Here is a 16,858-nt window from a genome sequence, read left to right on the forward strand (position 1 = left end):
GCTTTTGGAGCCAGGGATAACCCAGAACAACCGGAGAATGCAGAGAGTTTATCACCTGGAACTGGAGGGATTCAAAATGGAGAGCCCCAACAGCCATGGACAACGGAGCAGTTTCGTGAGTAACAAGTGCAGGCTGAAGGGGCCTGCCATCAATGGCCTCAATAGCAAGCGGAACGGACCAAGGAAAAACAGGAATGGAGTGCTTTGATACAAAAGCACTGTCAATGAAATAACCCGCAGCACCAGAGTCAACAAGAGCCTGAGTGACTATGGAGGAGTCCACCCAGGAAAGGACAACCGTGACAAAAGGTTTCTCCTTAAGCGGTTCCGGGGACGAGGATGAACCACCCAAGGTCTGCCCCCGACAGGACCTTAGGTGTGAGAGTTTCCCGGCCATGTAGGACAAGACTTCAAAAGGTAGCCCTGTAACCCACAATAGAGGCAGAGCCCCTCCCTCCTCCTAAAGGCCCTCTCCACCGCAGAGAGACGCGTGAATCCCAACTGCATTGGCTCAGCAGTACCTGATGACTCGGGACCAGGAGGCATGGGTGGGAACGAAGACGTAGGAGACAATGGAACAGGAGGCTTCCGCAAACGCTCCTTGAAAGAGGGCCTCTCTCAGAGTCTGATATCAATTAGGATCAAAAAAGACACCAATGCCTCAAGATCCTCTGGTAAATCTCTGGCAGCAACTTTGTCTTTAATCGCATCAGAGAGCCCATGAAAGAAGGCGGCAACAAGGGCTTCATTGTTCCAACCTACCTCTGCGGCAAGCATACGGAACTCAATAGCATACTGAGCAACAGATCTTGTACCTTGCTGAATGGACATGAATCGTTTAGCAGCAGAGGAGGAGCGAGCCGGAACATCAAATACCCTTCGAAAGGAGGCCACAAATTCAGGGTAATTTGAAATCTCAGGTTTATTAGTCTCCCACAAGGGATTAGCCCAGGCAAGAGCTGTGTCAGAGAGTAACGAGATGAGAAATCCCACCTTAGCTCTGTCAGAGGGAAACGCCTGAGGTAACATCTCAAAGTAAATGCCCACCTGGTTCAAAAACCCTCTGCACTGAATAGGATCACCTCCATATCGCTGAGGTAGAGGTGCAGAACCGGACATGCTCCTGGTAGGCATAGGTGCAGCAGCGGAAACAGGAGCAGCCATAACTTGCGGAACACTTTGGTCCAAATGTGCAGTGCGAGTCAGCAGGGTTTGCAGGGCTAGTGAAAATTCATCCAAGCGGTGATCCTGTTCATCCATCCTGGAAATGATGGCAGGTAAAGGTGGATTATTAGCACCATCAGGACTCATGGCCTTTGCGTAATGTCAGGGTGCCAGGAATCAGACTGAGATGAGAAGTGCAAAAATAATCACACCTTTATTCATAGCAAAAAATAATAAAAAGTCCACAAGTCAAATAACAAGCCAGGAGTCAAAACCAGAGCTGGTAGTCAGACGAGCCGAGTCAGAAGTCAAAGTGAATAGTCAGACGAGCCGGAATCAGGAACAAGGAAAACAGCAGAGTCAGGAACAAGCCAGGGATCAGGAACCAGGAAGGACGTCAGGTAGCCAGGTAATACACAGGAACTCTCACAAACAGGTCTGAGATAACGCAAAGGCAAAGCATACTAAACAGAGGGCCTTTAAATAATAAGTGATGACATCACAATTCTGAGACTGCATCCTGTCTCACATGGATGATGCACACCAGTCTGGCCATAAAAGGAAGTGTAGGAAATGAGCAGCATCCCCCACAATGCACCATAGTCAGGAAGAGAGGTGAGTAAAATGGCTGCCAGCAGCACATGGCAAACAACAGGGAAAAAACCCTGACAGTATCTTCCTTTGTCTGTTTCTCCTACCTAATGTGCACTACCCTTGTATCTTCCTTTGTCTGTTTCTCCTACCTAATGTGCACACTCCCTTTGTATCTTTCTTTGTCTGTTTCTCCTACCTAATGTGCACTACCCTTGTATCTTCCTTTCTCTGTTTCTCCTACCTAATGTGCACACTCCCTTTGTATCTTCCTTTGTCTGTTTCTCCTACCTAATGTGCACACTACCCTTGTATCTTCCTTTGTCTGTTTCTCCTACCTGTTGTGCACACTATCCTTGTATCTTTCTTTGTCTGTTTCTCCCACCTAATGTGCACACTCCCCTTGTATCTTCCTTTGTCTGTTTCTCCTACCTAATGTGCACACTACCCTTGTATCTTCCTTTATCTGTTTCTCCTACCTAATGTGCACATGCAAAATCGGGTTGATTTCTGTCCGCTGCCTCAGAGCAGGCGGACAGGTTATGGAGCAGCAATCTTTAGACCGCTGCTTCATAACTTCTGTTTCCGGCGAGCCTGAAGAGACACTAATTAAGGATAAAATTAAATGTAATGGGATGGATAAAAATGAGATCATAACGTTTTCTTCGAGATATAGTAAGCAATATACGGCGGTATGCAGAATTATTCAAAAATATGTGCTGACATTAAGAAATGACCCTAAGCTAACAGAGATTGTGGGAAAAGGTGTGAGACGTGTCTCTCGGAAAGCAGAGACCATAGAGAACACTCTGAAACCAATACCTGAGGGTATGAAATGGTTAGATAAAAAGAGAGCTAATTTTAGGTGTGGTGGACAACTGTGTAAGTCATATAATTTTATTAAGAGAGGGGATAAGTTTGTCTCCACAGTTACGAAAGATGAGTATACTATTGTTCAACACCTAGATTGTAATTCAAGGTATGTAATATATTTGGTTACCTGTAAATATTGTGAATTCCAATATACAGGAAGAACTACACGTGTATTAAAAGACAGGATTAGAGAACATGTCTTGTCCCTTGAAGTAGAGATCCCTAGGAGGCCTATTTATCAAAGGTCTGTTGGACCTGATCCGACAGTGCGGATCAGGTCCGACAGACCTCGCTATTTGCTGCCAGCAGGGGGTGTCAATCAACCCGATCGTACTCGATCGGGTTGAATTGTAGCGATCTCTGTCCGCCTGCTCAGAGCAGATGGACAGGTTATGGAGCAGCGGTCTTCAGGCTCGCCAGAAAAACGGGCCCTCAAGCTCCATTCTGAGCTTGATAAATGGGCCTCTAGGACTCCGGTGGCAACACACTTTGCGTCCCATAGAAGAGGGATCAAATTTGATAAAGCTCAGATAGATTATGTATGTTCACTATTTGAGTTTTAGGGTATAGACTAGGTACTTAAAAGGATAACTGGAGGGGACCGAATGTTAGCGCTAGATAAAAAAGAGGTATACTGGATATACACTTTGAAAACAGGTAGTCCTTTTGGGATGAATGAGATAGCTGATGTAAAGCTGTTTACAGGCCTGTAAAGTTGAGGATGGATTTAACTAAAATTTGAATTTAACTTTTAATAGATCTACAGTATAGTATGAGGTGGTTAAACTGGATACCACATGATATATATGGGTCTGGTATATCTACATAGTGAGACAGTGGGTTCTATTAATGATATGTTGTACGTAAATCATGTGTATATGTGTTTATATAGTGGAAAGAAAAAAAAAATACACAAAAAAACTTTAATGAACTTAGACTGTATACTTCACTACTCTCAAGATGTGTCTTCTGATCACAACTGTATAACTCTGCACAAGTTTACCAAGCATATGGTGCTGAGTTTGTTAATGCTCTTTTTCTTTTTTGTTTTGTTATTTCTTTTTATATCTGATAATATGAACTGTATTATTTATGTTTATTTTTATACTAATATAAACTGTATTATTTATGTTTATTTTTATACTAATATGAACTGTATTATTTATGTTTATTTTTATACTAATATGAACTGTATTATTTATGTTTATTTTTATACTAATATGAACTGTATTATTTATGTTTATTTTTATTTTAATATGAACTGTATTATTTATATTTATTTTTATATTAATATGAACTGTATTATTTATGTTTATTTTTATACTAATATGAACTGCATTATTTATGTTTATTTTTATACTAATATGAGCTGTATTATTTATCTTTATTTTTATACTAATATAAACTGTATTATTTATCTTTATTTTTATACTAATATGAACTGTATTATTTATGTTTATTTTAATTTTAATATGAACTGTAATATTTATGTTTATTTTTATACTAATATGAACAGTATTATTTATCTTTATTTTTATACTAATATGAACTGTATTATTTATGTTTATTTTTATACTAATATGAGCTGTATTATTTATCTTTATTTTTATACTAATATGAACTGTATTATTTATCTTTATTTTTATACTAATATGAACCGTATTATTTATCTTTATTGTTATACTAATATGAACCGTATTATTTATCTTTATTTTTATACTAATATGAACTGTATTATTTATGTTTATTTTTATACTAATATGAGCAGTATTAGTTATGTTTATTTTTATACTAATATGAGCAGTATTATTATGAATTGGAGCTAATTGGTGTTTATTAGTGCTATGTAATGAACTTTTTTTGTTTGCAAATAAGTTAAAACTGACACTCAGTATAAGCAAGATTGTAATAAGTAATTTTCCTTTAAGACAACTAGTTTAGTATATATTTTTTAAGAGTCTATATACCCCTTTAAGCTAAAGGGTTGTTGAGTTTATATTTAAGAATGGTATGATACAGCTGTAAGTATCCCTGGCGAAGTGCCGATTACAGCAGGCAACGCGTCGGATATCAGCTGTGGTGTAAGGAGTGGTGTTAGTCCTATGTGTTTCACTGAAAAATAAAGAAGGTTTGTTTTAACCTACAAGCACGTTTCTGACCGTATTTCTTCAGTTCCTGTTGTTCGCATTTCAAGTGAAATGCTTGTGCAATGCCGCCCCCTGCAGATTCACGGCTAATCAGTCGCTAAAAGGGGTGTCAATCATCGGGATGATTGCTGTCTGCCACCTCAGAGGTTAAGGAGCAGCGGTCTTATGGCGGAAACTGCTGCATTCGCAGCATAATAAATCAGTCCCTTAGTATCTGACTAAGTAAATATGTTTATTCTTCAACGCATTAAAACATGATCTAATATGATGCTTCCGCAAATTGCATTAAAACTAAAATGCTTATCAGTCTGTGTGAAAAAAAGGCTGATTCTGGGATCTTATCAGTCCGTGTATTTAACTGCAAAGTTCAGCATTTACACTTCTTTTCCCAATGTCCAATGGTGTTTATAGAAAGTTATGTGACTGTGGTAAATGATATATAAAAAAGTTAGCCCAAAAGACAATATCTTAATGGTTTGTGATACTTTTTTGAACTGACGATCCTTCTGAACTTGGTGTTTCCTCAAGTGTTTTGTCGCATCACTGGTCACGTGACCTTACTTCGACCAATCTGCTTGCGGTAGTGAAAGTCTTTATAGTCTAAGAGATATCAGTAGAGCGCTGGTATAAGGAGGATACCACACCACTTACAAGATGAAAAGATCCTTCGTTCTTTTCAAGATAGTTTAAAATTAGGAGGGTTGGAGTAAGTGCGCTAAAAAAGCTAAAGGTATCAGAAATAGTCTAAATCCTTCTTAGTGATTATTTAATTTTAAAAAATTTTAAAAATATATTTCTAAGAAATTGATCGATGGTCAGAGGAAAGAAGTGTAATAATAATAATTATATGTGCTGAAATTACTCTATTAATAATTTTAATTTGATCCGGGATCTTAAAAGTAACAACCGGAGTTTTTAAACAAAGTAACATTAGTATTCCTGTGATACACAGTCCCTGGTAATTTGTTACAGAGATCGTTTTATTTAAATATTTTTATTTATTTGTTATGTTGGTATAATTTGGGGAGAGGTCCCCTTGTTGAATTTTACATTTCTTTTATCTTTATAATAAATAGTTTTAGAATTGCACATGTGTTTAGATTCTTTCATAGAGATTATTGTACGCAACTTGTTAACATATATGTTTAGGAATTGCCACTGATACTATCACATTTTTTTTATATTTTTTCTTTAATTTTTTATTTTTTGGCGTTTAGTCTCCTGACTATCTGGTTTTTGGGATTCATTTTCACATATATAAGCCTTTTTATCACTAGTATTTTTTCATAAAGCTTTTTTCACAGAGATATTTTTAAAGTTATATTATTATACATGTTTTACAACAGAGATTTTCCACACAGAGAGATTTTTTCACAGAGATTTTAATTAAAATTATTAATAGAGTAATTTCAGCACATATAATTATTATTATTACTACACTTCTTTCCTCTGACCATCGATCAATTTCTTATAAATATATTTTTTAAAATTTTTAAAATTAAATAATCACTAAGAAGGGATTTAGACTATATCTGATACCTTTAGCTTTTTTAGCGCACTTGCTCCAACCCTCCTAATGGTGGTGAAAGTCCCTTTACAGTGCACTTTTTAGCGTTGCGTTGATGCAAGCTTCTTCTGGTGGAATACAACGATATTGAAGTGCTGTCCCCACCTCTTTCTCTGGTAGCCTACGTGTTACCAGCTGCTTGTGTGTCTCAGATCAGGCGATCTACGTGTTTCGGCTTTTCAGCCTTTATCAAGATGCCTTACTGGTGTGTAGGGAAACACGATGATGTTAACAAGATATTATTATAGGATTTTAGAGAATCTATTATATTCTATTTTTGTAACTTGGATTCAGAAGGAAATGACTGTTTCATTCATCAGCACCACACAAATCTATTAAATGCAGTAGCCTTGAACTTTAACCTGTTTCACAAATAAATTCCATTATCATATGTTGAGGAGCTTTTTGCAAGTAGTTGATGATTCAGCTGAGCTCTTGGCTTGTTATATCTACACACGTAATGTTTTAGTTGTCAAGAAATCAGGTGTTATCCGTCTGAAGCACGAATGCTTCACTTAACGTAGACTAGAAAACTATTTATCACATTTTTAGTGTAACAGGTGCATATTGTTAAATTGGCAAAGACAGAGTCATACTCAGTGCCTCCTAACCAGATCAGGTGTAACCACAACTAAGTTGCCTAAGAACTGTATGGGGCAAACAACCTTGCATTCTGGTCTTGAGTAGCTTTTGTGCAGTACCTGTTATTTTGGCTTTTACAAGAGCCCCACTATACCTCACTTCCCCCTCTATAATGCACTACCACTCTACATTGTATCATATCCACTCGCACTATAATAAATCTACCCCTAATTGTACTTTTACATGTATTTAAGCTGTTTTTTATGCAACTTTTTTCTTTCCCTACCCGTTACGCAAGCTCTGAAGTTGCGCTAACCAGACAAGTGTAAATAAAGATTGAGTACTCACAATTACTTTCAACTTGTAATACATGCGCAAAAGCTGGAAAAAACACAATATTGTGCTCCACTTGTAATCCAGCCTAATGTTTTGGATTCTTTCCACTTGGAATTTATAGTCTTGGGTTTTGTCAAATATTTTTGTGCAAGTAGGGTTTAATCCGGCCTGGTCTACAATAGTCTATAACAGTTAGTGGGATAAATGATATGGGATACAAACTATTGCACTGCAATGTAAACAATCTAAATCTTTTTGTTTCAACAGCAGAATATCTAGGGGTAGATTTATCAATCAGCAGATGCTGATTTCTACGCCCGAGGTTTCAGGCGCTACTCCTTAACTTCTCCGCCACCTCTGAGGTGGCAGACTGCAATAATCTCTATTGGGATGATTGACACCTCCTGCTAGCAGCCAATTAGCCAATATTGTGCAGGGTACAGCATTGCACAAGCATTTAGCGATGCAGGGCGGACATGTTTCGCTATAGCGAATTATGTCCGCCCGGGGGTTTATTACATTTACCCCTAGTATGTACCTTATGGATTTAAAGTGGGCAGTCTAGTCAAAATTAACCATTCATGATTCAGATAGGGCATGTTATTTTAAACAACTTTCCAATTTACTTTTATCATCAATTTTTCTTTGTTCTCTTGGTATTCTTTATTGAAGGCTAAACCTAGGTAGGCTGATATGCTAATTTCTACGTCCTTGAAGGCCGCCTCTTATGTGAGGGCATTTTTACAGTTTTTTTATAACTAGAGGGCATTAGTTCATGTGTGCCATATAGGTAAAATTGTGCTCACGCACGTGGAGTTACCTAGGAGTCAGCAATGATTGGCTAAAATGCAAGTCTGTCAAAAGAACTAAAATAAGGGGGCAGTCTGCAGAGGCTTAGATACAAGGTAATCACAGAGGTAAAAAGTGTATTAATATAACTGTGTTGTGCAAAACTGAGGAATGGGTAATAAAGAGATTATCTATATTTTTAAACAATACATATTCTGGAGTATACTGTCCCTTTAAGCATTTATTACTTATTATATTGTATTTATATTACTTTATGCTTAATGTTTTTTGTCTCTATATTCACATCTAGGTTTGTCTCAGAACGAAGCTGACTTTGAGAAAAGAAGGCAGATATATGGTATGAACTTCATACCCCCCAAAAAACCCAAAACCTTCTTACAATTAGTCTGGGAAGCTCTACAGGATGTGACTCTTATCATTTTGGAAGTTGCTGCTATCGTCTCACTGGGTCTTTCATTCTATGCACCACCAGGAGAACAGAGTGAGAGTAAGTACAATCAGGGTTTTACAAACCAAAGGTGTAACGGTGATGCTGTTGCGGTCATTATGTTCAGCTATATATTCTAATTTTTTTTACTTTTTTATTATTTAAAGCCCTATTTCCCTAATTTACCTATATCCTGCAATGAAAACTGCAGGGCATGTACATTTATAGCTATAGATGCGTGAAAGAACTGGCACATGCTGCAAGAATGATTGCGCCCCCTTAGAACCAACACTGGTACTGTCTAATACACAATGACAACATGTTTTGTTGCACTGGCAGTCATGAAAAAAAATCATTATTTTGTTACTATTTAGTGCTAAAAAAATGAAGCATTAAAACAAACTGAAGTTGCTGAATAACATTTTGAAATGTCACTATCCTTCTCCATCAATGGTCACCATGTTCAACTAGAAAAAAGCACTAAACAAGTATGACCCCTCTCTCGGCTACTTTTTGAAGTTGGAAACAAATTGTTAAAAGAAAATCACCAAAAGGAAAGTATATATAGTGACTGTGACGAACCAAGGTTATCCAACCCTGCGCCAGTCACTTATTTGGCACAGAAAGGGTTATCAGCCCCCTTTTACTGTCACCAATAGGTCACTATCTAGCCACACCAGGCAAGCTTGTGATTCAGTTTAGTGGGTGCAAGGGTTAACCACACTCCCTAGTCTGTATTAGACATAAGAGAAATGCCCAAAAGTCCTTTTTAATGCCACCCACACTAAACCAACAATCCTATAGCTCAAATACTGCCACCACTTAAAATTTATTAAAGGGGAAATCCTAAGAAAAAACCCAGACTTTACACATTAACTCTCTAAATACAATTTAGCAGAAAATAACCTAAATTATACAGTTCTAATATTCCAGTCTCTTTCAGTAATGTGGTTCAATTATTAGGCAAAGGCCAAACTTAATAAAGGAATTATTTATTATGCCAAAAATATTATGCACAATGCATTATTAATAAAAAGTTGTCACAAATAAAATTACGCACGCAAACAGTGTTTTAAAATAAAAAGGAGAAAAACAGAATTGAATACTTTCCTAGTTTTCAAGATCTGTGCCAGGGGCTGGCATGAAAATGATGGCTCCTTACTCTGCAGAACAGCTCCCCTTGTAAGAATGACAATCTTATTGTTAAGAAATAAGATTCTTATACTGATTTCCCATAGATCAGGTTGCCTCACCACACCCTCCTGGGCGGGCTAAGAAACCCCCCATGTCTTTATGACCTTCAATAGACTCATTTCTTGCCTGAAATTATACAATACATTATAAGTTCTGCTAGGTAACTCCACTTTCATATATACCTCCTAGTTTCATTTGGAGAATCAATTTGAGACCAGATATGACAGATTTCCCTTCATTTTATGTCATTACAGATTCACACACATATGTACATAATATACCAATGTCCTTTCAGTGACCTGGTCAGTTTTTGTGATTGAGGCCCTGTTTTGCATCATGCATTCTATTGACAGCCTAAGCCATAAACTCTATCCTGTGTATTTTCTGAAACTAAGAGCTTGAGTGGCTTTATGACTCAATGTATACACAATAACATTTGGTGCAGCTATTTAGGAGGCTCCTGGCACTTCAAAGAAAGCACAAGTCACCATTATTCTTGAAAAACAAATAACTGTTTTGAGTTCAAGCTACACAGAATTAACCCCTTCTTAGCTAAATCCTGAGGTTTTCGTGACATTAAGAGCTAGAGTACAAGTGGAGTGCATTATTGCGCGCCTGCAAATGGGGACATTTGCCTGTTTGCGGGCGTGTGATAAATAACCAGCCATTACAAGTGGTTAATTTTATAAATATGCCCCAAATGCCTATAAAATACTGTCTAGTGTAGTTTATTTAAAAAAAAAAAATTGCACCATTTTTATTTTTTAATAAAGTAACTGCACTAGGCAGTATTTTGGGAGTAAAGTTCGCAGGAGTGGGGTGTTAGAAACAAAAAGGGCTGTCTCTGAAATATACAATATGGCGGTGTCCACTGCTTTATGGACATTAGAATGTTACCTTTATTTTTTCAATTTTTAAAAAATATTATGATATACATTATTCTCAGGCTAATATTTGCTCTGAATACATCATTCTATAAATGATTTATTTAGTGTTTAATGTCCCTTTAAGAAATACTATATGTTGTACACTGATGTCAGCATGCACACACAGACGTCTACATAATGAGAACTGAAATAGAACCACAGCTTGCTTAGACTTGGATCTATCACAACAGCATTGTTACTTGCACAAATTACATACACAGAGCAGAATTTTCAGAGGAAGCGATCATCAATAGCGATGATTAGCATTTGTTATTGCTTCTGTTTTCAAAAACCAACAAAAGCTAGGGCTGAATCATTCTGCAGTAAGACACTATCTCTCTAGTCTACAGCCTAGTATAGGACATGTAAGTAGATAGTATAGGACATGTAAGAGATCATTTAGGGTTGTATTATGTTTGGTTGTACTTGTAGATGTCTATCGAGGGACATGTAAACCCTTGTTTCTCATACTGTGGTACATGTACCAGTGGGGGTACCTGGAGCATTAGCAAGGACCAGGGCCGGAATGGGAAATCAGATGGACCCTGGAAATTTATTTTGTATAGACTGGTCCTGCCCACCCCCCCCCCACCAGCCCAGCCAACCCTGCCCCCTGGTATAAGCCCACATATAATACCTGCACAAATCAAATGCAGACAGCATAGGAGCCGATCTCCCTTCACAACCCCTAACAGCAATGCTACTAACCTACTTGAGCTCTGTGTGCTTGTGCTCTCAGTGTGCTGGCCCATATGGCCTCCAGCTCGCCTCTCTACTTGTCATGATACCCCCCGCCCCCCTCCCCACAGCCTCTCTCCTTGTCATGATATCCCCCGCCCCCCTCCCCACAGTGCTATTAGAGTGGAGGGACTGCCTCACTATGCAAGCTCTTATAGCACTGCGGGAAGGAGGGGGGCAGGATAGCATGACAAGGAGGCGAGCTGGAAACCACATGGCCCGGCACACTGGGAGCGCGAGCACACATAGCTCAAGTAGGTTAGTAGCCTCTGTGCGCTCAACAAGATCATTGTGCTCCCTCAGCTGCTCAATGTCTGCCAATAGCTGGCGGGTGGCCCACCAGGACTTTTACCAGTATCCTGGAACGCCAATCCAGCCCTGGCAAGGAATACTCCAGCACTTGCCCTTTTATTATTTTTATTCCTGATGCAGCAAACATTAAAGAAATCTGTGTTTCTCAGTTCTACCATCAAGGACCCCTAACAGGCCAGATTGTATTTCACTGCCTAAGCTGGTCAGCTGATTACTCACTGGGACCGACTCACCTGTGCTCAGGTAGGGAAATCCTTAGAATCTGTCCGGTTAGTGACACTTGAGGACTGGAGTTGAGAAACTCTCATATAAAGTTTGTTACAGGGAAAGGATCAGTTTGTATTTCACTGAGCAACATGCCAGATGTAGGGCCACAGTGACATATCACATACAAAATATGTCATGGTGAAAACTGTCAAGTAAAGTGTTCTATACCTATTACATCCCTATTTGTTTTTTATATATGTGGCACAATGTTAAAGAATTATATCTATGTTGTGTGTATGTTTTCTCTATAAGTTAATTTATTTATTATTTGTTGCTCTATTTCCAAACATATGCTAAATTTACATTCAGTAAAACTGGATTTCAAAATAAATCCCTGAGAGCAGAAAATGATGCATGATAGCAATTTTAATTGAGGAACACTGGTGTAGATAATTGAATCTTTTTGTACTTGAGAACAATTATGTTATATATTTATAAATGAGAAAATTATTTCAGCCATAATTCATCCAGTCTTCAAACTGTAAACTAAGGGGTAGATTTACTAAGCAGCGGATCCTGCTATCCACCTCCGTACTTTCTGGCTCCATGGAAATGTAAGTTAAGAAGCAGCGGACTTAAGATACGATCAAGTTAATTGACAATCCCTGCTAACGACCGATTGCCTGCGAATGTGCAGGGGGTGGCATTGCGCAAGCATTTCACAAGAAATGCTTGTGCAATGATAAATGCCGGAAGCGTCGGCATTTATCTATGTGCAGCGGACATGATCCACCACAGCATATCATGTCCACCCGCACATTGATAAATCTACCCCTATCTCTTAGGTCTCTTTCTTGCTAGAAATAATAAAGTGTTTTTAGCATATTATTTATGCTCAGGTTACAAATGAGTTTCTTATCATTTAGTTGAGTCTAAAAGGGATTTACAGGCTTAAAAAAATATTAAACCCAAATTTATTCTTTCATGATTCAGATAGAGCATGCAATTTTAAGCAACTTTCTAATTTACCCCTATTATCAAATTTTCTTCGTTCTCATGCTATCTTTAATAACTAAGGAGCCGGCCCATTTTTGGTTCAGCACCCTGGATAGTGCTTGCTAATTGGTGGCTAGATTTAGTTGAACCAAAAATAGGCCGGCTCGTTAGCTTACATTCCTGCTTTTCAAATAAGGATACCAAGAGAATGAAGAAAAATTGGTAATAGGAGTAAATTAGAAAGTTGCTTAAAATGGCATGCTCTATCTGAATCATGACAGAAAAAAAATTGGGTTTAGTGTCCCTTTAAGGTAACTGTTATTTCAATAATAAGTATATCAAGTAAATATTATAACCACAAAGCACCCAATGGCAAAAATGACATGCTCTTATTTGTTAGTTAATTCAGCAGTAGTTTCCGCTCTGGACCAATCAGCAACTAGCCCCCAGTAGTGCATTGCTGCTCCAGAGTCTACCTAGCTACTGTTTTCAACAAATGATAAAAAGAAAATGAAGCCAATTAGATTATACAAATCAATGGGACAGTAGTTTAAAATTGCATGCTCTATCTGAATCATGTACATTTAGTTTTTTACTTCACTGTTCCGTTAATGTGTTCTCAATGACTTGTTATTAAATGTATAGGAAATTGTTCGTTTGTGTTTATTTTTGCACCTGAAATAGCGTATACGTTAATATTTCAGCATTTGAGGGGTTAAGTCAATACTGCATTTGATACTGGCAATCAATAGGTTAAACTACTGCTCTGTATGAAAACCTCTATAATGTTATCTGGGGTTACTGAATGTTTGGGCTGGATTTTGAACAACTTTGTGACGCCATGATCTAACTATTGTACTTTAAGCCAGTGTTTCTCAACCGTGGTCCTCAAGTAGCCCTAACGGTCCATATTTTTATTATCGCTGAACTAGAACACAGGTGAAATAATTAGCTGATAGGTGACAGCAGGTTAGTAACCATGGCTACTGGTCAGCTGATTACTTCACCTGTGCTCTAGTTGTTATAATCAAAACCTGACCTGTTGGTGGTACTTGAGGGCCGCGGTTAAGAAACACTGCTATAAGCAGTGGGTATGATTATTACTAGCATAAGTCCTCTGTATAATGTTTATGTAGCATGCTTTAACTCACTGGATGTTTTTATGCTGACTAGATTGTGGGAATGTTGGATCTGGAGGTCATGAAGAAGGAGAAGCTGAAGCTGGGTGGATTGAGGGAGCCGCCATATTGCTCTCTGTCATCTGTGTTGTGTTGGTTACGGCCTTTAATGATTGGAGTAAAGAAAAACAGTTCCGGGGCCTGCAGAGTCGCATTGAACAAGAGCAAAGATTCTCCGTCGTCAGAAATTGCCAAGTCATACAGATCCCAGTGGCCGAGCTCATTGTGGGAGACATCGCCCAGATAAAATATGGTGAGAACTTTCTCTTTCATCAGAAAAGTGTACTTACTGCTAAAGTAAACCCTAACAGGGAAGAAAGACACAGAACACTTGAATGTGGCACTAGCACAAATATTGTGGGACAATGACCTGGTTCTGAGGCAATGGACGGAAACCTTTAAACAATAAAATATAAAACTTAATGTGAAAAAGAAAGACTTCTGTTTCCAGAATTATATAGGATTACATTAGAATGTCTATAGCTACAATATATTATATACCAATAGAATACAGGTATACCTCGCTCATACAGCAGATTAGGGACCGGAGCCCCGCTGTAAAGTAAAAACCTCCTTAAAGTGAAAAAACATGGTTTTAGCTTTCTTTTCACTTGCCAATGTGTTTAAAAACTTGAAAACATGTTTGAACTAACATATATTAGGGGTGCAATAGCGCTAAGTTTAATTTAACACTAGCACAGCACAGTATTCAATTAGTATTCAATAAAAACTGCACCTTTAAAATAATGACAATTACTGTTGTAAAATTTGCCAGACTACCACATTAAGATACAGATTGCACTGTAATGCTGTAAACTGAGTGAACTGCGCACAACAAAATGGTGCCAGTCACTTTATCCGCAATATCACGATGAGTACAGCACGTTTTCAAAATCCTTGGAGGTTGAACTTTAGCACCACAAAGCGCTGTAATGTGAAGCGCTGTAAAGTGAGGTATACATGTACCTTATAACTAAGGCCTAGATTTCATTGAGGTGGTAAAGTTTGGAAACTGGTGGTAACATAAAAAATCACCATAGACTTTAATGAACATAAATGTTTTTATGAACAGTTTCCACAATTTACCATCTCAATGGAAACTAGGCCTTTATTGGGTAAACATAAGTAACTTGTGCAATAAGAATGTATGATCCCCAGGATGGTAGCCAAACACTTTAACAAGACCTTCTGTGAGCTTCTTTCAGTCACAGTGCACACTCAACTTAGGGCTCGTTTCTATTGAGGTGGTAAATTGTGGAAACTGGTGATAAAAAACTTTGGCCTAGTTTCCATTGAGGTGATAAAGTTTGGAATCTGGTGCTAAAAACATTTATCTCCATTAAAGTCTATGGAGACTTTTTAAGTTACCACCATTTTGTAAACTTTACCACCTCAAGGGAAACTAGGCCTAAGGCCTAGTTTCCATTGAGGTGGTAAAGTTTGGAAACTGGTGATAAAAACATTTATCTCTATTAAATTCTATTAAAATTTGTATGTTAACACCAGTTTCCAAAACTTTACCACCTCAATGTAAACTAGGCCTTACTTGGAAAATAAATAGACACAGCAGCTGACAGACACAAACGACTAGATTACATTTCAGTAGCTTAATCTAACAGACATTGTGGTATTTGCCATGAGTAGGTTGGTAACTTTAGCCTGAGAAAAGTAATTATATTCCAGTTGCTAAATGCCTCTGATTACTGTGAAATTCAGGCATTAAATAGTTATTTTAGCATATGCCAAACCATCTCTACCAAATGTTGGATAATGGTCTACTGGCAGATTGTTAAAGGGATATGAAACCCAAATGTTTACTTTCATGATTCAGATAGAGCATGCAATTTTAAGCAACTTTCTTATTTACTTCTATTATCAATTTTCTTTGTTCTTTTGGTATCTTTATTTGAAAAGGTATGAATGTAAGCTTAGGTGCCGGGGAATTTTTGGTTCAGAGCCCTGGGTATCGCTTGCTGATTGGTGGCAAGCACTACCAAGGTGCTGTACCAAAAATCGGTTTGCTCTTAAGCGCTTACATTCCTGCTTTTCAAATAAAGATAAAAAGAGAATGAAGAAAAACTGATAATAGGAGTAAATTAGAAAGTTGCTTAAAATGGCATGCTCTATCTGAATCATGAAAGAAAACATTTGGGTTTCATATCCCTTTAAGTGCTAACTAGTGAGACTATAAAATTGTTGTGCGAATTCCCTGCAGAGAGTAGTTACAATTGGTAAATTTATTTTGCACAAGAATATTCAGCACAACTTGTGCTCTTGCTTAAACAACTACAAATGCAGCCCATGTACATGCTGCATACACTGACATATGTCACAACAATGTATGACAGTTCCATGAATTGTAGTCAGTACTCGGCTAAATTAAGTTTAAAGTGCTCATTAAACCGCCTGTGAACAGCTATGAATTTTAGGTTTGATAAAAACCCAATAAAGAGATACAGCTAAAGAAAAAACAATTGCAGAGGATGCCAAATAAACGTCACATGCACGCAAATAACAGAAGAATCCATTATAATGTATATAGTGCACACATCTGATTCTGCACCTCTTATAAATATATATCCTATGATCAGAGAGGAAATCTTTGACTTATTCATTATTCTTTACTTTCCATTGAGGTGGTAAAGTTTGGAAACTGGTGGTAATATTAAAATTCTCCATAGACTTTGATAGAGATAAATGGCTAGTTTCCATTGAGATGGTAACGCTTAGAAACTCATGGTAACATAAAAATTCTCCACAGACTAAGGGCTAGTTTCCATTGAGAGGGTAAAGTTTGGAAACCTTTGGTA

The 16,858-nt window shown here is 37.7% G+C and overlaps 1 protein-coding gene across 1 annotated transcript in view; it reads left to right on the top strand.

The window, feature by feature from the left end:
* The window catches only part of ATP2B3 (ATPase plasma membrane Ca2+ transporting 3), a 287,085-nt gene that overhangs the window by 37,808 nt on the left and 232,419 nt on the right, over window positions 1-16,858 (top strand). Inside the window, exons 2-3 of the mRNA XM_053695746.1 lie at window positions 8,360-8,557; window positions 14,044-14,301. Of these exons, the coding sequence (XP_053551721.1) occupies window positions 8,360-8,557; window positions 14,044-14,301 (456 nt within the window). The remainder of the gene's footprint in view (window positions 1-8,359; window positions 8,558-14,043; window positions 14,302-16,858) is intronic.

This window comes from Bombina bombina, chromosome 12 (genome assembly GCF_027579735.1).
Source record: "Bombina bombina isolate aBomBom1 chromosome 12, aBomBom1.pri, whole genome shotgun sequence".
NCBI classification, from domain to species: Eukaryota; Metazoa; Chordata; class Amphibia; order Anura; family Bombinatoridae; genus Bombina; species Bombina bombina.